The sequence below is a fragment of the Notothenia rossii genome, assembly GCF_949606895.1.
Source record: "Notothenia rossii genome assembly, chromosome: 6".
In the NCBI taxonomy this organism is placed as follows: domain Eukaryota; kingdom Metazoa; phylum Chordata; class Actinopteri; order Perciformes; family Nototheniidae; genus Notothenia; species Notothenia rossii.
In genome coordinates, this window is record NC_136909.1 from 11479466 (window position 1) to 11503214 (window position 23749).

The window sequence follows — 23749 nt, forward strand, 5'->3', positions numbered from 1 at the left end:
CATCTGTGTCATCATGGTTTCTTTTATATTTTGTTTTTACAGTGCACAAATGTTAAGACTTTATCCATACACGATCAATAATTAAACATTTTTGCACATCATGTAAGCATTTGATAAAGATGCCCTTTACTGAGGTATGTGAGAAATTAAGGCTGTAATACTAGCAAACTTTATTGTGATTTATATTCCAAAATGTTAGGTTATTTAGAAATCCCCCATCCTTGTTGGGTACACAAGAGAATGTTAGTCCTACCAATACATATATTACTACTGATGCTTTTTTATTTAGTTTTCAATAATTGGAATTAAAGTCAATAATTTCATTAGCAAAGTGGTCCAGTATAGCAAACCAGGGTTTAGGCCAGATATCCCTAATTTGACACTGTATGTCACCATATATATTTGATGCATTTTATGTATGTCAAGTTCAGTAAACTTTATCAGAATGGATTTTATTTATTGCTAATCTTTAAAACATTAAATTTTTTAAAATAGTTGGTGTAATTTCGTAGTCTTTAAAATGTGACCAAGATCTAAATCAACGGTGTCGAGCCCATTTTAGTTCTAGGGCCCACTTTAAGCTACATTTGATTTCAACTGCGCTGGACTGGAAAAATCGTTGCACAGTTGAATAAAGACAACTCTAAATAGTTCCCTTTGTTAAAGTGCAAACAAGTACATTTCTGAAAATGTTCATATTTAATAAACTACTTTTTACACAAGATTATGAACAACCTGACATTTCTTAAGAGAAATAAGTGCAACAATATGCCTCGGTTTATCATTTACACATGTGCATTACCACTTCCAGATCAGTGTACAAAGGCAGACACATTTATTCACAGGTATCTGGAACTGATTAAACCCCCTGTTGTCTTCGGGTCAAGTCTGACCGATTTACTACTTTCATCAATTGTTTTACATTAGATTGCATTAAGGCTTCATTATATCCTTCACAGTAGACATTTGCACATATAAAACATTTGATCACCACTTTCATTTTATTTTGGATGATTTAGTCAACTTTGTAACAACTATGGTGTTCCCGGTCAAAAAGGACCATAAAGAAAAGGAATTAGTAACCATCCGGATCAGATAAAACACACACACACACTCCAGATGTGTTCCCCCCCCCCCCCCCCTCCTTATGTGCTCAATCCCCCCATGTGAATCACACCTGACACACACACACACACAATGAACAATTTGACACATGTCCCGCCATACTTGTCAACCCTCCCGTTTTTGGCGGGAGACTCCCGATTTCATTGCCCTCTCCCGGGGTCATATTTATCCCGCATTTCTCCCGATTTCTGACAAAATCAGATTTACACACGACTGTTTCCACTCGGACTTTAATACAGCTACACCATTGTTTGGTTTCCATGGTAACACGTCTCTTTAGTAGCGCGCGCAACTCAAAGTCTGAGAGGGTGAGGCAGATATTCACAGAAAACAGAACAAGAATCGACAACTGCTCTACTATCTGCTCACTCCTTTCCTGTAAAATACAGGTCCAGCCCACACATATGCTCCATCAAGGACGGTGCTACAGGCCGCAAGTCAGTGCACTTACAAATACAATAAGCATGTTAATGTTAATCTAACAGCTCCGGCGATCCACTAGCACCCCCTCCCCCCGCCCCCCCAATTTTGCATTTTGAAATTCTCCCGATTTCTGAGGTCTAAAGGTTGGCAAGTATGTGTCCCGCTCTTACTAAAGTGGAAACTATTAAGGAAAAAGGTCAGGCCTTCCTCCTACCTTGTAAATGTATAGAATGTAAATAAACAAAAAACAGTTGTGAAAATTGCACTTGATGTCTTCTCTGTAATCTTTACACTTTGCGAAGTCATCCCTGGGGGCCGGATTGGGCCCTCTGTCGGTCGGTTTTGGCACACAGGCCATATGTTTGACACCCCTTATAAACTTTATACTCTTAGCAGATACGGTTATATCTGAGATTAAAGACACCGCTTCTCAATGCTGGCTGTCACAGAACTGTTTGATGTCCATGATCAAAGTCAACTTTATTGTCAATCTCAAAATATGTTTCTACACCCAGAAAGATCGAAATACTGTTTCCCACAGTCCTGAGGTGTAAAAAAACACACTCAAAGAACACTCAATTACAACAAAACAAAATAACCGTTTACTTCATGTAAGCAGGATAAGAAAATATAATGTACATATAGTAGAGGAACAAACCCCCCAAAAAGGCTTTAGTTATCGAGATACCCCTACCCAAGGTAGAATCATGTTTGTGCTTTGTTCTACCTCGGGTAGGGGTATCTCAACTTTTATTTCCATAGCAGCGTAAAAGTGACTGGTGCTGTGTGTGTGTGTGTGTGTGTGTGTGTGTGTGTGTGTGTGTGTGTGTGTGTGTGTGTGTGTGTGTGTGTGTGTGTGTGTGTGTGTGTGTGTGTGTGTGTGTGTGTGTGTGTGTGTGTGTGTGTGTGTGTGTGTGTGTGTGTGTGTGTGTGTGTGTGTTAAAGTCCCGGCCCAGTGGGGGCAGGCTGGATATATGATCTACATGCTCTACACTCAGGTGAAGTGTCTTCAACATTTGTGTGTGACAGCTATTTTGCATTCCTCAGCTTGATCACTGTGGAAGACTTAGTGTGTCTTGCCAGAGGGAAATAGTTGAAAGCAGGTGTTGGTTGTAGGGAGGGCAAAGCTCTTGCATCTCTTTAACATGTTACATCCCGTCCAAATGTTGCCCCCCCCCCAACATCCTTGGTCTCTGACAGCAACCTGAACCGAAAAACAGTCATACCTCTGTTGTGACAGCTATATTATTAAATCCTAGAGATTGATGGCACAGCCTGGGCCCTCACCATTTGAAGCAGGCTTTTCCTGTTAAATACATTTTTTCATGTTTCTATTGTGAAAGCTGAGATCAATCAAGCATGGCTCCAAGGCTCCATGGTGTTTTATTCCGCCTACGTTAAGAACCAGTTCATTTTCATTTCTTTTTTTTTTTTTCAGTGTGCACACCCTTATACAATCCATGCCTGGGGCAGAATTTAAGAGTGTATTTATTCTTCATTTTGGGTTTGGGTTTGGATTCAATATCATCCCCACTACCATTTTAATTAAATGTCCACCTTCTGAGGCAAGGCCAGACCCTGCTTACACCAAAATGTTCAGCCTTTGTGTAACACCAAATGGAGGCCTTTCCAATCGATTACCTGATTAAACTTATTTGTATTTTTTTTTCTTCTCCCTTTTACTTTAAATAACAGGGTTGACCCATGGTTTTGTTTATTATTAATGATTGTATTTTTCTGATCACATTTTGACTTTGAAAAAAGGAGCTTTACCTCACAGTTCAAAATATACCCATTTTACAGAATGACTTGCTGTCTATAAAGAATCCTAATATCCTTGTTCATACCAAGCTAACTTTCAGATGTAGCAGACAATGTTGATTGTTGCTTTGTCTATTTAACTTAAGGATTTCCAACAAGCTGTGTTAGGAAGGGTAGCAAAGTATTACTGAGCGACCGTTGACTAGATTAACAAAGGAATTCACATCACATGTCATTTGTTGTTTCAGTACTGTGGACAATCCCCACAGCAGCAATTTTGGGTGAAGTGTCTTACAGGGACTCAACGACATGCTGACTGCAGTGGGACTCAAACTTGCTATCCCCAGATTTGAAGTCCAGCACACTACCCACTGAGCCACAGCCACCCCACATTAAACCTTGAATTGATAACAGAGATTAGACACAACAGGACATAAATGCGTACTTTGTGACTCTGTGACCAATAACAATTACATTTGGCCCTTAGCCACTTTGATATTGTAGGACAAAGAGCTCTTGGAGGCCTTGGTTTTGGTGTAAGCAAACATTCACGCAAATAAAATTACAGTTGTAAATGTTGATGCAAGAAATGGATCAAACGGTTAAGTGTGTTGAAGTAGTTTCTCAATCAAAGTAGCTTCATAAAAGAGGACATTAGATATCATGGGATAATAATAAATAATAATAATAGCTTCGATTTATATAGCGCCTTTCATGAGACCCAAGGTCGCTTTACAAGGGAGAACAGGGCAAAACAAACATAACAAAACAAAAGGCAGTCAGACAACCAGTCAGACAGACAAAAACAAACAACAAATACAATGAGGGGCCAAAGGCCTTAGTAAACAGATGGGTCTTGAGGGCCCTTTTGAAGGTGTCAAGCGTGGGGATGTTGCGGATCTCCGCAGGGAGAGCGTTCCAGAGGGTGGGGGCTGCTGTCGCGTCGCGTAAAAAATGTAGTTGAAGAAAGCTTTTCACAAACTGTAAGACATCTCTAGATTTCCTAAGGCTCAAAGATTACACCATGTCAGCTTGGCCATGTACTGTAATACCTGGCTTAAGAAGTACTGACATGTTAATCCATAACACTTTTGTATCAAGATGGCACTTGTTGGTAGCTGGTACAACTAACAGATGCAGATAACATTATTGAACAACAAGGTATTCAGATGCCAGACTATTAGGCAAAACTAAAATCCACAAAACGGTATTTCCACACAGATCAATAGAAAAATGGGTTATACTGCTTTTACCCCCAACAGGTAATTCAATATACTGCTGCTCAGCTTTAACAAAGAAAATGTTGCAGCCTTTCATAAGAAACATTTCTCACATTCTTGTGGAGTCTAAAGTCTTAGATAAATCTTCCCTTGGAACCGGTTTGTTTAAACAGGTTATCAAGCTACAGTGTGTTTAACCAGCCTACCCCCATCTTTCTCTTTTACGTAGTCAAATTACAGATATAAGAAATCTTAACATGAAGAAATACGAGATGAGACGTGAGAAGAATCAAATGATATGAATTCAACATGCTTATTTCAGTTAAATCCTGTTAAACCAGGTGACAACACTATGTTGAATACTGTATCGACCAGTTTGGGCAGTCCTCTCAAGTCAGCGCCTTAACCGTAGCAAGGATGATTTCTGTGTTGAATGTATGTAAAAATGTGACAAGCTACTGCCAATGGAGAACACATTATATGTTTTCCTCTTGTTATCAACAAATTAATTGTGATTAAACACCTTTTACTGTATTGGCCCAAGATGTTAAACCTTTTACATTTCTACAATTCCACCATCAAATCCTGTTGTAGGAACTGTGGGGATTTTCAGCTGAACCGGTAATCCTACAAGCTTTTTAATTTAATTAGCTTGTTTACTGTCTGGGCCACCTAAATCCTGCCTGCTTTGTAAATTGATGAGTGGATTGTTTGTTCTGCATGTGATTTCTGCACTTTAGGAAGTTATCATAGGAGTTTATTGTCATGGAAACCTACATACTTTGTTACTTTGGCCTTCATGGCAACACCAAGACTCGGATCAAATGCATGCATATTTTGATCGTAATAAGGAAGTTGCTGGAAGGCTTCTTTTTTTTTTTTTTTCAATATATGTTCATTTTCGCACATATAAATGTGGAAGTGATATTCAGAGGTTAAATACAAACTTAAGATATATATCTATGCAAACCGGCATTACGAAAATGTCCGGATTTGTCTCTGAGAGCTGGAACATTGGTTCAATTACAAAATATAAACCCATGAGTAGTGTTCATGGTCAAGTAACATTATTATTATTATGACAGTTCGACTACAGCAGCTGTGCATTTCCACGACCACAGTGGCTCAGTCAAAGGTCTATCTTTAGCTCTGAATGGTGGAGGGTTACACATCCACAGCCTTGAATGGGCAGGAGCACTGCACTGTCACACTGTGGAGGCAGCTGAGAGCGCACGTCTGTTCCTCAAGAGCACCGCATGCTGATAAAGCATAACTTCAATTATTTTAAAGGTAACAGGTTTTGATGCAAGTCCATGGGTTATCTGTGTTTCTCCTCAACCACAAAGGCTGCAGATACTTCCCACAACAAAGAGCTCAGAGGACAGCACCTGTGCTCGACTTGCATCCGAAACCAAACACAGAGCATGACAGTGAGACCAAACATTGTTGCAGACTGAGAGATAAATAAAGTCTTATTTTCTCAAAGTCACAAGCCCTACAGTGTCGATAGATAAGGTACAAGCAGGTCAGCATTTAGCTGAGGTCAGTAGACCTTCTTGTAAGGATTGAGTGAAAGCAGATTGTATATCTGTGGGAGATCTTTGTTGATTAATTGTATGTTTGTAGGAAGTTGAAATGAAAGCTGCACATTACTCTTTATAGTTTCAGTCTTTTTTGCAGGTGACCTACTTCATGACACTCCAAATTGTTAATATTGGTGCACTTTAAGAAATGATTTTGAATTAGGATCTTTTTTCCACAGCTTCTTTCTCAATTTGTATTTTTTTTTAAAGGGTTAGACTATTTATTTGACTATATTTTCAAGTCCAAAGTGGAATGCCAATTTGTTATGTATAGTCCGGTTTTTATTCAAGTTTAAAATAAATCCTCAAAAAGGACCTTACTTTGTTAAACATCAATAAAGCCTTGAATCACATGTTTGACTTTAACTTGTGTGACATGAGCTTAACCCTAACCAGTGTGTTCAAACAAGTTTTCATTTGCTCAACACTGGAAATGACATGTCATTTGGGTGTGTTAAACAACAACACTTTATCATCATATCAATCTTCTGTTTTGATTAATGTTTTAAAAGTGCATCGGATTACACAAGCCTAATCTTGGAGTCGGCCTGTGTCACCATCAACTTCCGTTACACAACTGTTATTTAAGGTCCTGGAGACGTTCCAAAATCAAAACAAATCAGATCTAAACTGATATAAAAATGAATATTAAACAAAAGAAATGTAATGTGAACTTCGGTTCTTATCAATAGATTTGTTTATAATATTTACATTACTATTAAAGTTCAATAACTCAGTCATAACTTACAATGTGATGTAGGCCATGATAAAACTGAAGCTTTCCAAGTATCCGCTGGTGAAGCAGAGAGTTGCTTGCAATCCATAAAGATAGGTTGGGTTAATTAGTCAATGTTATTTTATTTTCAAATAATAGTTCATGCAAACCTAGAGATTTTAATAAAAAAGACACAGATGGCTCATGGTGGCTACATAGTTGTTTTTCTCAGGAAAATAGTGCATTGGGTTAGAAATGAGAACACAACAGTGCAGTATAGCAACGTATGGTACGTAATGGTCCCATGTTGCAGAATACATAAGAGCTGCCTGCCTGTCACAACAGGTACCTCAGTTATCTGCAGTCATGTAAGTGTTACCTGACTGCAGGTGTTTTATAATATTTTGGAAGTGAAGCTGCTCTAAGAGGGGAAGGTGTTTTCATCCAATTGAGAATGAGTGAAACTTGAGATAATCTAGCAATCAGAGGAGTGGGTGACATAGGAATGTGTCTCTTCTCATAACCTCAGTCACATGCTGACTGGAAAATTAGTAGTGAACAGGAGAAGGGCGTCGACAAACTTCAGAGGAGTGTCTCTGTTGCACCAATAGCACGGCAGAGACGGCTTTTCATGAAAAGGCTTTGTGTAACGCTGTGGAGACTTGGCCCGCCGTGTGGTCAGAGGATGAAGTTTGCATATTTTCATGCATTAGTGAAAACAATGAATGAATCGCTGACTATAGGGTGGATCTACGGCTAGCCCGTCCAACTGTCAACTCCACTTTGTTTTTTTCCACAGCAAAGGGATGGTGGTTAAACTTTGTGTTTACTCTTTTCACTGTGGGGATGGGAAGAATTGGTTTGCTATTTATCTGTTGGCTGTTAAAGGACAGGTTCAACATGTGCACTAATGCTGTTATCAAAGTTAGAATAGGGATAGAGTGTGTGTGTGTGTGTGTGTGTGTGTGTGTGTGTGTGTGTGTGTGTGTGTGTGTGTGTGTGTGTGTGTGTGTGTGGCTTACTTTCTTTTTGATCTTCTCACTTTGTCCCTGGGCCTTTCTGTCCAAAAACAACAAAACTAAAAAGGTGGATGAACCAAACTTTGTATGAAAGAAACAGGCTCTTTTTATCATACAATCAGCCGTGGAACATAGTACCCAGTTTCCCTGGAAGGTTTTACCCTCCAGTTCCTTACTTTTTTTTTTATATATAGCATTTTAGGTTGATTAACACTTACTGTAGAAATATTGTGTATGGAAAATGACAATATGTCTATACAATTATAACACACTGCTATGCACTACTAATTGACAAACATTTAAATTAACTTATTATAAAAACAAAAGTTAAGAAGATAGGCCTGCAGAGTGGAAACGCTGATTCCTACTGCCACCTGCTGAGGAGTTTCAGTAAACTGAAAATATATTTTGCTGTAAGTATTCCAACCAAAGTATGTTTCAGGATAGAACAGAAGTGATGATTATCTGGTATTTTTCTACATCAATTTGAGTGTTTAACAAAATATCAAGACACTAAGAAAATGTGTTCACACGTTATGGCCGTTTAATTCCACACGTCTAAATCCAGACACATTTGGACAGTATAAATGGCTTTTATATACAGTACGTCATTTTGTACGTAAAGAGGTATGTCCTCAAAAATATTACAGTATCAAAAATAAAAGTATTTCAACAATCCAAAATAAATAAGAATACTGAAGACACACAAACACATTGTCATGGCCACCTCCACTATTCTCTCCAAAAGAAGATATTCTCAAATGTTTTAAACACAAAATCGCTGATTTCACTGACTTTCCATTCACAGCATTTTACCAAAAAGTAAACATTTTGTTTATAAAAACTAGATATTTCTAAACACAAGAAATTCAGGACATGTGTAACTGCGGAGGAAGGTGGTGATGCTCTCTGTCAAAGAATACTCACTCCTCCCTGACTTTAAAGGTAAGGTATGTAAGTTTGAGAAACCAGCTCGAGTGCGGTAGAATTAGAAAATACACGACTGGAGAAAATCTGCCACTTCCTTACAGAGCCCCTCCTCCAACACACACGAACGTGCACATGACCAATGAGGGCACGGGATGAGTGTGTGCACGAGATGGAAGGCTGACAGGCAGGGAGGCCATCCAGTTATTTTAGCCGTGCCGGAATTGTTTTTATTTATTTTTTGTCAAAGCACAAGATATCCATTGCTATCGGGATGTTAAGAGCATTCCATGGAATATAACAAAAAGTGTATCTCGGGCCGGTTTCTCAAACTTACATACCCTACCATTAACTTTCTGAAATCATCAACGTTGTTTTTAAGTGAACTTGAAAGTGTATGAACCATCCTTAACGTTATGAATGAGGGCATGAGGTAACAATCCAAAGTGAGTGAAATGTAGTAAACCCGAACCTGACAGTCGACTGCACCGACCTGCCTATTGTTGCGGACTCAATCTGTGCGGTTCCTTCTTGAAAACAGAAGCTGGATTGGCATCTGGATGCTCATCTAGCTGGATCTCTGTGGACAGTACGTCATCCCAGAGCTCTCATTATGCACTGTCAACAGCGTTCATGCTTTGTAGGAGTGCAGAACTGCAAATGAAGTATTGCTCGTCTTTGCCTGAAGACCCGCTATGTCATCTCAATCTTCTGTTCAGTCAGCGTTTTCCTCGTCTTTTTTCAATTTCCTTTCGAAGTCGAGTCTCCAGAGCTGCCCTCATGGCTGAATCCAATATGTTTTTCTCTGCTACACGCTGCACTAACCTCTCAGGCTTGTCCTCCTTTAGAAATAGAAAGGGAATTAGGACCAAAACTAAAATAAATCACAATGCCAGAATAATAAATATTGATCTGCATGTACCTTGTGCACAAGGAAGGAGGTAATGGTACCAGAGTCCGCCTGGTAGTCGAGCCAAAAGAGTTCAGTACCATGGGTCTCTGTTTCTGTGCTGGACCCACTCTCATTGGACTCCTCTGCCTCAGCACCGCCCCCTGGATCTGAATCATCTGGGAAATGAGCAGACAAGTATATTATTGAGTGGATTCAGTGTTGGAAATGAACACCGCAAAGTGCCTTAACTTACGTCTGCGTCGAGGATCGTACACCTGGATATCAGGTCGACGGGGTCGTCTAGGGGTCGTGGTATTCCTCCGCCGCTGGAGCTCTTTTGCCTCCTGCACCTCTTTGGCTTGCTTCACCGATTTATCATAGTCATCTCTTGAAGAGCCAATAAATCAACATTATTTAATTTGAATGGAAGTTGTGGTTTTTACATTCTTAAGATCATTGATTACATAACTTTAAAAATGGGACATACTCACTAACCAATAGAGAAAAAAAGTATAGAAGGAAATCTCAGGCAAGGGTTAAACAACAGATATGAAGTACAGGTACAATGAACGTGTATGTGGATGGTTGATATTTAATGTTACCAGTGATAACAGTGTTGTTGTTGTTGTTGTTGTTGTTGTTGTTGTCGTTACATGCTATGCTAGCTATATGTTGTTTTGTCTCCAGTGTCCTAAACTATTATTCTACTCTGCTTCTTCTTGTACTATTAGTATTGTATGTTTTATGTATTATGTTGCATTGTTGGAGGAGCTTGGGACTTCATTTTGTCATTGCCATATGTACGTATGTATGTATGCCACTGTACGTAATATGCATATAACATAAAGCCTTTGAATCTTTAAATATATACCAAGGATGACTCTAGCCATGCGCCTGAAGGACTTATTTGTTTATGTTCAGGTTGAGTGTAGCGGAACCTCCCCTTACAATCACAGTAACTTCTATAACATCCTCTAACTTCTATTTAACGTGTGCGGGTGTGGCTCCAGATATTGTGGCTAAATAGTGAAAGCTTGTTTGTTAGCTTCTAGCATTAGCTTTTGGGAAATCACCTAGCAATCTGGTTCCTCCGGATATGGTGCAGGAAGCCGTGGCTCATATCCAAGCGCCCAGACCGTTTGTATTTCAGCTCGTCCAATTCATCTTCTCCTAAAATATCCATTTCAACAAAATGTTCCAAAGCGGTGATAATATTTGTGAGATAATAAACGCTAAGGATTGCAACAAGTCTCAGGCAGATCCACAGACATGACAAAAAGCTACATGCTAGCTAACGGTAAATCGTTGTCCAACTAAAACATTCCCCGAGTTTACAACTTAATAATAGCTCGAAAATAAACATTGTTTTAAAGACACATTTTCTTAAGCACAATAAATCAGAAATTGAATGTATATATATAACAAATCAAGTTATGCTTTCAGAAAATCAGCAAATTAATATATTTGTATTGCAGTGATGTAAAGTAAAGTAGATTTACTCAAGTACTGTGTAGGTACAGTACTTTACTTGACTATCTACATTTTCTGCTACTTTGTACTTCTACTCCACTACAATTCAGAAATAATGATTGTACTTTTACTCCACTACATTTATTTAATACCTCCAGTTACTTTACACATTATGAAAAATGATATCAAACATGATCAACACTTAAATAAGAATTTAGTAAGTTAAACCTAGTAAATCCATAAATTAGGCCGGAGTAAATAAAATAATACAAATTAGTTCCACCTTTACAAGCTATGATAAACATATTAATAATTATAATCAAAACATATATTATATTATTCTGAAAATGGCCAATCTGCATAATGAGTACTTTACAACTTTTACTTTTGGTACTTTAAGTATATTCTGATGCCACCTATGTTGCACTTTTACTTGAGTAACATTTTGAATGCAGGACTTTAACTAGAGTATTCCTACACTCTTGTACTTCTACTTTTTACTACTAAGTACAATCTCCAAGTACTTTTGGCACCTGTGTGGTATAGGTATTGAGCAACTAAGGGGCAATAATGCTGGCCTCTTCGTGTTAGTTCTTGGTTGGCCATTTGCGACGTACAACCACCGCGAGTTTCGACCATCGCACACGGTGCTGCTCATTCATTTTCTCCAAATAAAGTTGTGCCTTCTCTGTTGTTTTGACATTAAGCTCCGAAGGAAACTGCCATGATGGTTTCTATGAAGCGAGAAAGAGAGGCTGAAGTGGACGATGATGATGAGGACGACGAAGACATAGGTACGTTTATTTACTTCTACGTTTGGTTAGCATGAAGCTAACTAGTGCTACTATAAAGTGCCTTTGATTGTATTCACTAGTTTCAGTCACACATAGGCAGGTCAACAAGAACCACTGCAGTATAGTTTTCACTGGTTCAAGAAATATACCACCCTTCGGATTTATTCATCATTACTCGTGTGCATCAAGTTGATCATCTCATAACAACCAAAAGGCTAGGTCAGTTAGCATGTTTGGCTAACGTGAGATTACATTAAACTGTTTGAACATTGTTTTACTTTCTGTTGCAGTGGCAGCCAAAGTCGGCCGAGGACGTGCAGCAGAAGACCGGAGAAGCCGCCACTGTCCTTACCTCGACACTATAAACAGGTAAGATATAGTTAAATGTGCATAGCTAATGTTAGTGCTACATGCTAGTTAGCCCCGTCCTCCTCTATTGCTCTACAGCTGATTCCCAGTCTTGTCTATGTATCCACCAGGAGTGTGCTGGACTTTGACTTTGAGAAACTGTGCTCCATATCACTCTCCCACATCAATGTCTACGCCTGCCTTATATGTGGGAAATACTTTCAAGGTAAGTGAGGGATCCAACATTAAACAAGGAATGAAACACCTTGTTGTGCTAAGACTGATCCACTCATGTTTTGCTTGTATCCCTGCAGGTAGAGGTTTGAAGTCTCATGCTTACACGCACAGTGTGCAGTTTACCCATCATGTGTTCCTGAATCTGCACACTCTCAAGTTTTACTGTCTGCCAGACAACTACGAGATCATTGACTCCTCACTAGAAGACATCACGGTAAGTTAAGTGTAACAGGCTGATGGCATGTCAATATTTTACTCATTTTAAGCACCATCTTAACACGAGTAAAATATTACTTTGCATATTATAAATACATCCAGGATTGAGAGAGTTCATGTAGTATTCAGAAACATTACATGCCAAAAACATACCCGATGACTTTACTTATTATTATTATTATTATTATTATTGTTGTTATACAACTGTATATTGTTAAGAGTGTTTCATATGGATATATTTCAAATGTGATCTGATGGTGTTTTACTATAGTCACTATTCATATTGATTTTGAATGAGTTGGGATAATACTGTGACAGGATCATAGTTAGATACTGTTTTAACCACCAAAGGTCATTCTCAAAGTGTCACAGTGTCAATAAGTAACACCAATTCCATACTGTACAAACTGCACTTTGTTGTTAGTAATCTGTTGACACTTTCTTTACAGTATGTGCTGAAACCAACTTTCACCAAGCAGCACATTGGAGGGCTGGACAAGCAGGGTAAACTGTACCGAGCCTACGATGGTACGACCTACCTGCCTGGCATCGTAGGGCTCAACAACATTAAAGCCAACGACTACGCCAATGTGGTCTTACAGGTACGATTAGCCGTCCCCCTGGACCATCAACGGACATGGTCATTCACTTCTCTAAATAATCCCAACCATGTCACGTTTGCCTTTTCCCCCCCCCCCAGGCTTTTTCCAATGTTCCACCGTTGCGAAACTACTTCCTTGAGGAGGAAAACTACATGGGAATCCGGAGACCACCGGGTGACATCATGTTCCTCTTGGTGCAGAGGTTCGGTGAGCTGATGCGCAAACTTTGGAATCCGAGAAACTTCAAGGCTCATGTCTCTCCACATGAGATGCTGCAAGCTGTTGTGCTGTGCAGCAAGAAGAACTTTCAAATCACCAAACAAGGTAGGGCTTGAGTTTCCAGACGAAGTACTGCACATCTTAAGAAGACTTTTAGCACGTGTTGCTCTATAGAGATTACATTGTGATTCTGATTGATTGTCTTCTGTTCTGCAGGAGATGCTGTGGACTTCATGACGTGGTTCTTGAATGCTCTGCATGGTGCTCTGGGAGGCACAAAGAAAAAAACATGTGAGTCAGAAGAGTTTGATCAAAGGGGTTAATAAATGCAAAACGTGTCTTTAATGCAATCGTCAGAAAGAGGTTTGGCAACAAAAAAAAAAAAAAAGTGTTACATCAAATGTGAATGTTACTTTTCTCTCTTTCTCTGAGGTTGAATTGACCTTTAGAGTTAGCTTTAGCATGAAACATTTTACTTAAGTTATTGACGGTTGCATATATGAAAATAAACCGGTGTCCTCATTTATCTTTCTGCCCTCTCAGCAAGCATCACAAAAGCATTTCAAGGCTCCATGCGGATCTTTTCAAAGAAACTTCCACACCCAGATTGTGTGAGTTTCATTATCAAAACATGAATTGACATCTTGAGTGTGAATGGTTTTATAAAGAATAGTCCATGCTTATTCAAAAATTGTCCGAGCAGTTTTTGCAAATATTATTATGTTTCGAAAGCCATGGTTTCCTTCTCATTGTTTTATTTTTGATTTGCCAGACACCAGAAGAGAAAGAGGCGTTGCTTGTGACGGAGGAGTACCAGGAGCAGATGTCAGAGTCCACCTTCCTGTTTCTGACCCTTGACCTCCCAACAGCTCCACTGTACAAGGATGAGAAGGAGCAGCTCATTATCCCACAGGTTCCCCTCTTCAACATCCTGGGGAAGTTCAATGGCAGCACGGAGAAGGTACAGTTCAATAATAATATTAATAATAGACTTAAATAATAAGTGCAAAAGGAAACGAGTGAGGAAAAATTGATTAAGAGAAATGTTGCGATGCAGTAATCTTACCTGAAATGCTTTGACGTTTTTTTGGCCAAAAACTGGATTATTAAATGTTGACATGTTACAACTAGTGGTGTTAAGGTGCGGAAAAAATAATTGGGCAACTACTAATTTAGATGGATACAAAACCATATCATTGCACAATTTGGCATAATGCACTATTTAAAATTGCACACACAGTTTAACTATTGCGATAATCCAAATTGGCACATACCTGTTCTCCTCAAGTTGATGCTGTGTTTCCTGTTTGTTTGCTTTGCCTCTGCCAAGCATCCAACCATGTGTTCGTGTTGTTTTAAGGTTTGGTAACCCTGTCAGAAAAAGGCTTGAGCTTCTGAAAGCATGTTCTTGACCATGTGCCTCCAAATAACACACAGTATAAAAAAGAACATCTTCTCTGATGAGATAGAAGTTAACCATTATAACTTGAGAACCACTGCACACTAAATCTGTCTATTCTTCAGTGATGCAAATTAGTCGCTTTTCGGCGCCTCCCGCTTTTTTAACGCTGCTTTGGGTGACTTGTGTAATTCGTGGAGAACCGAAGAGTTTTTGTTTTGGGGGGAGGGGGGGGTCCGTCCGTCCGTTAGTCCGTCCGACTGACGGACAACTTCTCACTTCAAAAAAGAAGAAGAAATCTAGATCGCAAAATAATTAAACAAGCGAGTGCCTGTTTTTCCTGGCCAAGGACAGGTTCCTTGAACACAACACGAGCGTAACGTGTCTTCACGTGGTTATTTCTCGTCTGAAAGGAGTGTAGACTAGATTAGAGTGCTTACAGAGAGCACCAGAACGCCGCTCCAGCTCTTCAAATATTGCAGTACCCAGTCATGGCAAGATATCTGGATTAAGAGGTTGCTTTTTCTTTGCACAGCATGAAAGAAAGGCAAAATGAATTGGCTGTGATTTTAGTTTTTTTAAGCAGAGGTTGAGTTCAATAATTTCTACGGTCCTCGGAGGATGTTGTACAAATTGAAAGGAAAAAGGTTCCCCACCCCTGCTGTAAATAATAATAAAAACCCTTGATTTATAACTTAACATCTCTGTCTCTATTGATCTGAGTATATTAAGAATAGCCAGTTAATTGAAGCATTATAGCACAGGCCTTTGTCAGATGGTATATCACGCTGTTTCTTTCTGCTTCGGATAGTTCTCTCTTTTTTCACCATACCTGTGTTTGCATCACTGATTCTTTCTTGTGGTTTGGTTCATAAAAAAGTCCTGAGGCCGGTCGGGACCAAGGTGTTTAATGTTGAAGTTTTGTTTCAAAATGTAGATTTTCAGATGTGTACTGTAGAAAATAATTCCTAGTGACCAGCTTTACTGTCTGTAAAACAAACCTAACCACTAGAAAATTATGACGAATGTTCTTTGAAAACGGCAACATTTGGGCACCGGGAGCCTGTACTACGAAGCCGGTTCAACAAAACCTGGATATGTTTGAGTTAGCCGGTTGGCCTAATCCAAAACATACGCGCTCTCGCTAAACGGTACTACGACGCGGGTTATCAAGTGGATCGCTCAAGCCAGCCGTGCCCTATCTAGTTAGGTGCGCGTTCACATGAAAGGGGTGGTAGTTGGAGCATTCGACCAATCACAAACATGGACAAGCGTTCTGACAGCGCAGCGTCATACTTCCTGAATGAAAGTGAACTATAATATTAAACATGAAGAAGTTAAACTTTAAACATCCATGACTTAAACACTGTATCCAGGATAAAAGGCACATAGCTGCACCTGCAAGGTGAATACAGCTGGTAAAAGAAAAAGTGTTTGAATGCGTACATTAACAGGTTTATGATATCACTGCCCCGTCTAAGGCACGATCTGACTTTCATTACATTTGACTCGAGTGTTTCGTCAACTTAATGTGTTGCTTAAAATAATACTTCTGCATACAGTATGTGACACTGTGAGTGTTGCACGGACAGATACGGCTCAGCTGACTCAGATAAGGAGATATATGATACATTATGATGTGATATGCCGCGGACTGTACTTAATGTTACTCTGATCCGGTTACTTATGTTGTGGCAGATATTTAAGAAAGCTTTCTTAACGCTAATGTTATAATAGTCAGATTGCTCTGAAGATGGGAGGTGATATTCTATTAATGTTGACGTTCACACAGTCTGTGATTTTTGCCGGCCGTCTTTCCTGCAACGGCAGCTTTTCTGTATTTCCTTTCTCCTGTAATATGACTTGATCGCTTTAAACTCTGCACACTGAGCTCTGATTGGTCAGCAGGCAGTGCTTTCACTGAGTTGAGCTCTTAGCCTGCAACCTAACCTGCTCAGCATAAGTTACTATGGAGATCTAGCCTGCTAAAAAGAGAACCAGCTTCGTAGGACCGGAAACTCAGAGTTTTCTCTGAAGTTAGCCCGCTAAGCGAAAATCCTGCTTCGTAGTACAGGCCTCTGGCAATCAGCCCCACATCACATCTGTACCTTCCGCTTTCTTATGTTATTTACATAACATTCTAAACGTTTGTGCATGCTCTCCTGTCTCATCTACATTCAGGAGTACAAAACCTACAAAGAGAATTTCCTCAAAAGGTTCCAGTTGACCAAGCTGCCTCCGTACCTCGTCTTTTGCATCAAAAGATTCACCAAGAACAACTTCTTCGTGGAGAAGAACCCCACAATCGTCAACTTCCCCATCACGTAAGTGCTGTGGATATATATATATATGCAGGATCTAAAATGTGTGTTGATAATGGTTTTAATAATATGTTGTCCCCATTATGACTTTGCACCCGTTCATGTTGTTCCTTTGTATTCTTTTCAACAGGAATGTAGACCTTCGTGAGTACTTGACAGAAGAAGCTCAAGTGACAGAGAAAAACACAACATATGACCTCGTCGCCAACGTAGTGCATGATGGGAAACCAACCGAGGGAGCATACAGAATACATGTTCTGCATCATGTGGGTTACAGCCGGATAGTTCAGAAATGACTTGTACAAACAACATAAAAATACATATTGTTTGACATAGCCAGTATTGTGTTGTTGTACAGCTATGTGTAAACAATATGTTTGGTGTTTTATCAGGGAACTGGGAAGTGGTATGAGATGCAGGACCTGCAGGTGACCGACATTCTCCCCCAGATGATCACACTGTCCGAGGCCTACATCCAGGCAAGTCCCTTTTCTATGAATTCTCGGAAATGGGGCAAATCACCATGTTTTCCTCCAAGTACCCATGGCGATGTTGGAAAGATATTGCTGCTGTTACAAAACATTTACACAATATTTTTTATAAATATTCATCAGTATTTTGAAGGAAATAGCTAAATCGGTAAAGGCAAAAAATAGAAAAGTTGTGCAAATGACATTACTGTAGTGCTGCCTATGAAACACTTTGTCCAGATTAAAGTATTCAAAATCTAAAACAAAATATATCTTTTTTTTTTTTACATCACAATCTTGCTCGAATATGAATCTATTGCCTAATGTAATGCTGCTGGGCCTTGGCTCCAGATGTTTCAGAGTGGCTCCAGATGTTTCAGAGTGACATGAAATATTCAGCACCTCTCATCTGAAGGCACTCACAGCACAATAAATTAATCATGTTGTGTGTTTTTAAAGGGAGCGCTACTGTGGAATGGACCGTTGCCGCTTCTGATCATTTGAAAGACTATAGAGCAGTTTTTTCAGTGTTGATTTTGCTAATAAACTTAATGGGGGACTGAATACGTTTAATTTGTGGTTAACGATTCAGATAATGAGGACAAAATGATAACTATCTAAATAAAAAGCTTAGATTGTTATCATTTTGTCCTCATTATCTGAACCGTTAAAACAGAAAAAGCTTTTTCTGTTTTAACTGAAATGTCCTTTTTTTTCTCCTTTCAGATCTGGAAGAGACAGGAGAGTGACACGGACACAAACAGCCACACGGCGGTGTAAGTGAGGCCACATTCTCAACATGGCCAGAAGTAAACTGGGTATTTTAACGGATAAAACAACATGACAGAAATGCGAGTGGCTCAAGAGACTTTTTCTTCCTAGCAAAAAAAAAAATGTATATGTTTCCCGTGTTTTTTTTCACAGTTTTATGTTTTTACTATGTGGAAGTTTCCAAATAAACAAACTTCAGGACACATTTGTGTGTGTTGAATTTTAATGACAAACCGTTGGATTTTGAATTAATTTGAGGACTTTGTCATTGATATGCAGTTATTAGCACCAAGCATCAGAGAACAGCATCAAGATAACAGAAAAATCAGTTTTGTTCTAAAATCGTCTAATACATAATGAGAGCTTATTCTATGTAAGGAACTTTATATTTGCAGTTAACACATTCATAATGACATATTTAAAATGCAGAATAGTACTGTTCACCAAACCGTTCACCACTGCAGAAACTGATGTTCAGACTGAATCCCAGTCTTGTTGAATATATGGCTCATTGACTGAAGCGATGTGAGATGGATGATTTCTCAGCAAAAGTAAAAAAATAAGTTTGGCGCATTACATTAATAAATGTTTAAAAGATGATCAGTGCAATATACTTGTAAACAGAAAGCAGATCTGTGTGCACACAGCTGGCAGTTTGGTTCACTCCTTCCACATGAACTTCTCACAGTACGCCTGGTTCTGCAAATAAAAACAGACATGTGAAGTGAAACCATTTTTACCATTCCAATAACTCCCTTAGTACTTTAGAACTGTGCTTACATGGTGTCTTTCAAAGAAAATATTTGTAAAAGCATCTTCAACCAATTTCTAATTCCTCCACATTTCTGAAAGACGAAAAGATGAATACTTTGACTGATTTGCAGTTTTGACTAAAAACCGTTCAAACCTCATGCAGCTTCACCCTGCATTAAGACAGTGATGGTTGTACTGTATCACGTACTATAAATATGGTATTACTTATTCACCATTGTCCTCAACCTCGAAAACAATCTCAAAACAAAATGCTTAAATCTCTACAAAAGAGAGGCTGGGTACAGCGGACTCAAAATAAAAGTAAGATCTGCGGGAAGTTCAGATTTGGTGGTTGTAAAATATCCTTCTCAGTTTTATGTGACTGTTTTTAGTGGCAGTTGCTGCAAGGATTGTTCCATAGAAAAACAATACGCATGTTGTGATTTATTTAAATGTGCCTTACCCCACACTTTTGAGCAGTCTGAATGTCCCTGCACCAGTACGTCGGTCCCCAGGTGCAACGATTCTTTCCCAGCGGCTCCAACTTCTTTGAAGCAACACACAGATCGGCTCTCTGCAGACGGGACAAAAAATCCAAAGGAAATCAACCAGACTGAACAATATGTCTTTGTAAGTATTCAAGTTGTTGCCACGTGTTCATGGTGGGTGTTGCGTGGACCAGGGCTCCTCATACTGTTGTAAATGATATTAGTAAAACCACTTGTATGTCTACCAGTGATGGTAATAGATGTCAGTAAATGTGCTTATTTCAACCCCAGTGAAGGTCTGACGGCACAACTGCTTCACCATTTGTTGACAAAAAAAATGTTTGGGATCGGTAATACTGTGTGAAGACATTTAAATATGAAATGTTAGACAGGTCTTTGAAAAGGAGCTTCTTACTTCACAAGCATGTGGAACATCCATCTGGTTTCCCAAAACCTCCTGCAGTTGAGAGCCGTAGATTCTGGTGAAGGACTCACACTGAAAGGAGCATGACAGTTGAGAAATTACAAATATTCCGTTTTTTTTAACATCCTGACTGATATCTGCTTAACAAACCCATTTAATGAAACTCAAATGTAAGTAATAAACAACGTGAGGCCCAACATTCTTAGTTATCGTGATCCATGACATAGTTGTGAGCAGTATTTGTGTTAATGGGAGCTGAGGATCAGACCTTCGGGATGGCATTAGGGTGAAGGACACACACAGACTGGAGGAAAGAGGAAGCCAGATGTTCGGTGGAGTTGAGTCCCAGGTGAAGTCGGCTGAGCACCGCCAGCGTGCGGCACGACTCGCAATCAGAGGGGGGGGGCAACTCTGGGGAATCAGTGGAGCGTTAAACTCTGAAGTAGAGTTGTTGGTTTCAGCTCCAACCAAAAAGAAGGCCAAATGTATTGATCATGTGACTGACCTGAAACAGGCTGCTCCTCGAACAAACACACATGCAAAAGAGTACATATGGTGTGAGGGGCAGCGGACGATAGGAGGAACTCCACTATCAGCACTCCATATTTCTCGACAAAATCGTCACATTGCTCCTTGTAGCTGTGTGGTACGAGATCACAGAACTCAGCCATGAGCTTTTCCAAAGCATCCTGCAGGGCGACACAGATATGTAACATGATGATATTTGTTGTTGTGTCTGCAGGACAGAGTGATTTAAAAAACAACATTCACCTCAGTCATATTTTTAGGCAACAGGGTCTCCAGTTTCTTCACGAGAAAGATACACAGCGTGCAAGCTGGGTTGAACAGTTTCTAGAGAGAGGATTAACTGATTAGAGGGACATTTATAGTATGGAAATATCAAGCACAAGTTTCATTTCCACTTTTTATTTTAATATCCGCTTCTGCTTTCTCACACTCACAGAGATGTCGGAGGCTTTGCCGATAGCAGAGCTGGATGTGTCTTTGTTGGTGTCATGGTTAGAGAGTTTGAGCACTTCCTCCTCCTTGTGGGCAGCACACAGTCCGAAAACCATACAGGTCTTTGCTGGTTTCTACATAAACACATTAGAAGTTGATCATTGATTGTTCATTATAACCCTTTTAAAGAAGCCTATCTAGAGGGGGAACTCACCAGGTGGCCAGGTGTTTGCTGCAGGACTTTGGGCAAATACATCTTCACCTGTGACTCACACTCTGATGCCTGCTCTCTTGGGAGGCGTTGGCACAGAGCATGTAAGGTTTCATAGAGATTCTCCTGCAAAATAAAAAGTAGTTAATGCAGCGTCTATGTTGTGCCGGTATTTCTAGGTTACTACTCTGCAAAGTACACAAGCAATCATGTGCAAGGTAATTTGACAAATGTATACTTTTGTGATCTTGACGTTCAGATATTGGAATTTGTCTCATTAAATGTGTGCTTACGTCAATGCAATGACCAACTTTAGAGATGTTCATTTAAAGGTTGACATTTTAGACACATTACAAGGATCCCAGTTATCTGCAAGTTTCCAGAATTCCTCAAACACTGGTCAGTGAAGTAAAGTGATTTGAAAGTTAGGTGAAACAGTGGTGTGTGATTCACAAACAACCTCACCTTGGTAGTTCTGCTGGAAATCATGTTGGCGGACAGATGGATGACCTGGCTGCACTCTGAACACATATCTAACGTCTAATGGGGAGAAGCCACAGTGACACACGTTAGTTGCTAAGGATATTCATAACGGCCACATTTCAGAGATAATGTCAAAAAAATTCAAAATCATCACCTCTAATGAATAAAAAGCATCTCATTTTAAAATGTATGTGCAGGAGCTCCAACAAATAAATATGTTTAAGTACAGTAGGTCGATGTGTAATCTATTTAAAATTAACAATTGGTATGTTGGCCTTTTTAAACATTTGATAAAACGGTGATAATACAGGGAATGAATGTCAGGCTCACCAGAGATTTCTGTTTAATGAATGACAAAGGATCTGTGATGAACCTGGAGTCTCCTTTAAAACAGAAACATAAAATATTCATACAGGGAAGGGAAGAGAAATAGAAGGAACGACCATGTTTTAAAAAGGTAAAAAAAAAGAGAAATAGTAAATCAAAATAGAAATCCATGTTCGTTTGCATGCAATTGCTCGAAGCTCAAGTATCATAGCATAAGCACCAGTATAACAAACCTGATATTTCACAACAGATTTAATGGCGACCTGCAGCCAGGTGACAGACAGTGATGCAGACATGAATAAAGTAATTGCCGGTAAATGCTCTTCTTACCGGTCCACAGAGACGCGGAGAGGACCAGCAGGGTGAAGACAGACGCTGACATGATGTAGAGAAGTCTCAGCGATGTGAGGCAATCAGGTGACTTTATAATGACATCAGTGCGCACTTATTTGCCGGATTTAACAGCGGATGGATACCACTGTTGTGTGCTTTACCGCCACCATTTGTTTCGGAGTGTCATGACAGCGGAGGTTTATTTACAAAATATAATCCGGTGCAATTACTAGTCAGGGCCCAGTAGTTCAATATTTTTAATCCCTATCTGATCAGATCAGATTTGGATTTTTGGTAGTTCAAAACAAAAAAAACAGGATTAGGATCCCTTTGATATCCGATCAGATCAGGAAATCAAATCCAAGCTTTAATCTGGATCAAATCTTCAAAACGGGTAGTTCAAACCGACAACACAGGATTGGGATCAATTTGATCCCAAAAAACTGGATTATCTTGATCCCACCAGAGGGGTGGATTTCCAGTGGATTACTAGAGCAAAATGTACTGTACCATTTATTTAAAAATATGTTTCAATATAAATAAAATAGCAACGTTTGTTAACTGAATTAATAGACAATTTTTAGCCTTCATGGCAAATCAATTTTATTTTTCATTTTTTGGTCACGTCTGTGGTGGCCTATTTTGTTTTCAACCAAATGTTGATGACATAAATGTTTATGCTCATAAAATTATCACAACAAAGATTGTCAATCACAAATGTAATTTAGATTAAAGAAAAAATATCTTCAACAAAAAAAAAGTCCATCTGTCATCACCTTTCAAAAGTAATTGTGGTCTCTTGTATTATTTTTACATATCCACTAGATGGAGATCGGTATAATTAAAGCACTGATATTCAGGATCTAGTAATCTTGAAAAGTCTGAATCTGGATCAGGGTGATCCTATCCTGAATTGCTTTGAAATACTGGGACAAAATCTGGCCGAGTTGTCTGATCCTGGATCACAAAAAATGGGATTTAAAAATCTGATCGGATCTGATTGAGATTAAATGTTTTGAACTACTGGGCCCTGTTAACTAATTTATTCAATAACCTAATCTGAGTATCAAAATATATAAATAGGGCCTTTTGTCATTACTTATCGTAACTTTTGGATTACCATTTTTCCTTTTACCATGCTGAATATTATCGAGTGTGCCAAAATGCCAAAGTGCCCAATAAATGTCCTATCAATTTTTTTAAAATAAAATCAATAATATACATTTTTTATAATGAACACTTTCATTCTCAGACGCCC

The 23749-nt window shown here is 39.2% G+C and overlaps 3 protein-coding genes across 4 annotated transcripts; 1 reads left to right on the top strand and 2 right to left on the bottom strand.

Annotated features, from left to right (window-relative positions):
- Positions 1–8368: 8368 nt before the first annotated feature.
- Positions 8369–11546, bottom strand: cUnh2orf68 (chromosome Un C2orf68 homolog). The gene is made up of 4 exons (XM_079687551.1): positions 10739–11546; positions 9919–10052; positions 9696–9841; positions 8369–9615 (listed from the first exon to the last, which is right to left on the bottom strand). Exons 1-4 carry the CDS (start codon positions 10846–10848, stop codon positions 9493–9495), a joined length of 513 nt encoding a protein of 170 aa, XP_079543677.1. The 5' UTR covers positions 10849–11546; the 3' UTR covers positions 8369–9492.
- Positions 11547–11720: 174 nt separating this feature from the next.
- Positions 11721–18717, top strand: usp39 (ubiquitin specific peptidase 39). Of its 2 annotated transcripts, none has more exons than XM_079687549.1 (13): positions 11721–11929; positions 12220–12298; positions 12409–12503; positions 12592–12728; positions 13180–13332; positions 13431–13656; positions 13768–13842; positions 14095–14162; positions 14324–14512; positions 17132–17274; positions 17402–17537; positions 17664–17750; positions 18468–18717. In XM_079687549.1, the coding sequence occupies exons 1-13, from the start codon at positions 11860–11862 to the stop codon at positions 18519–18521; spliced, it is 1512 nt and encodes a 503-aa protein (XP_079543675.1). In that variant the 5' UTR covers positions 11721–11859; the 3' UTR covers positions 18522–18717. The 2 variants fall into 2 exon arrangements, with proteins under 2 accessions (XP_079543675.1, XP_079543674.1); XM_079687548.1 differs by having other exon boundaries at positions 11721–11928; positions 12216–12298.
- sftpbb (surfactant protein Bb) lies at positions 18718–22630 on the bottom strand. The gene is made up of 11 exons (XM_079687550.1): positions 22489–22630; positions 22162–22214; positions 21814–21888; positions 21352–21474; positions 21140–21271; positions 20949–21029; positions 20683–20866; positions 20446–20588; positions 20169–20249; positions 19729–19839; positions 18718–19211 (listed from the first exon to the last, which is right to left on the bottom strand). Exons 1-11 carry the CDS (start codon positions 22538–22540, stop codon positions 19173–19175), a joined length of 1074 nt encoding a protein of 357 aa, XP_079543676.1. The 5' UTR covers positions 22541–22630; the 3' UTR covers positions 18718–19172.
- Positions 22631–23749: the final 1119 nt, after the last annotated feature.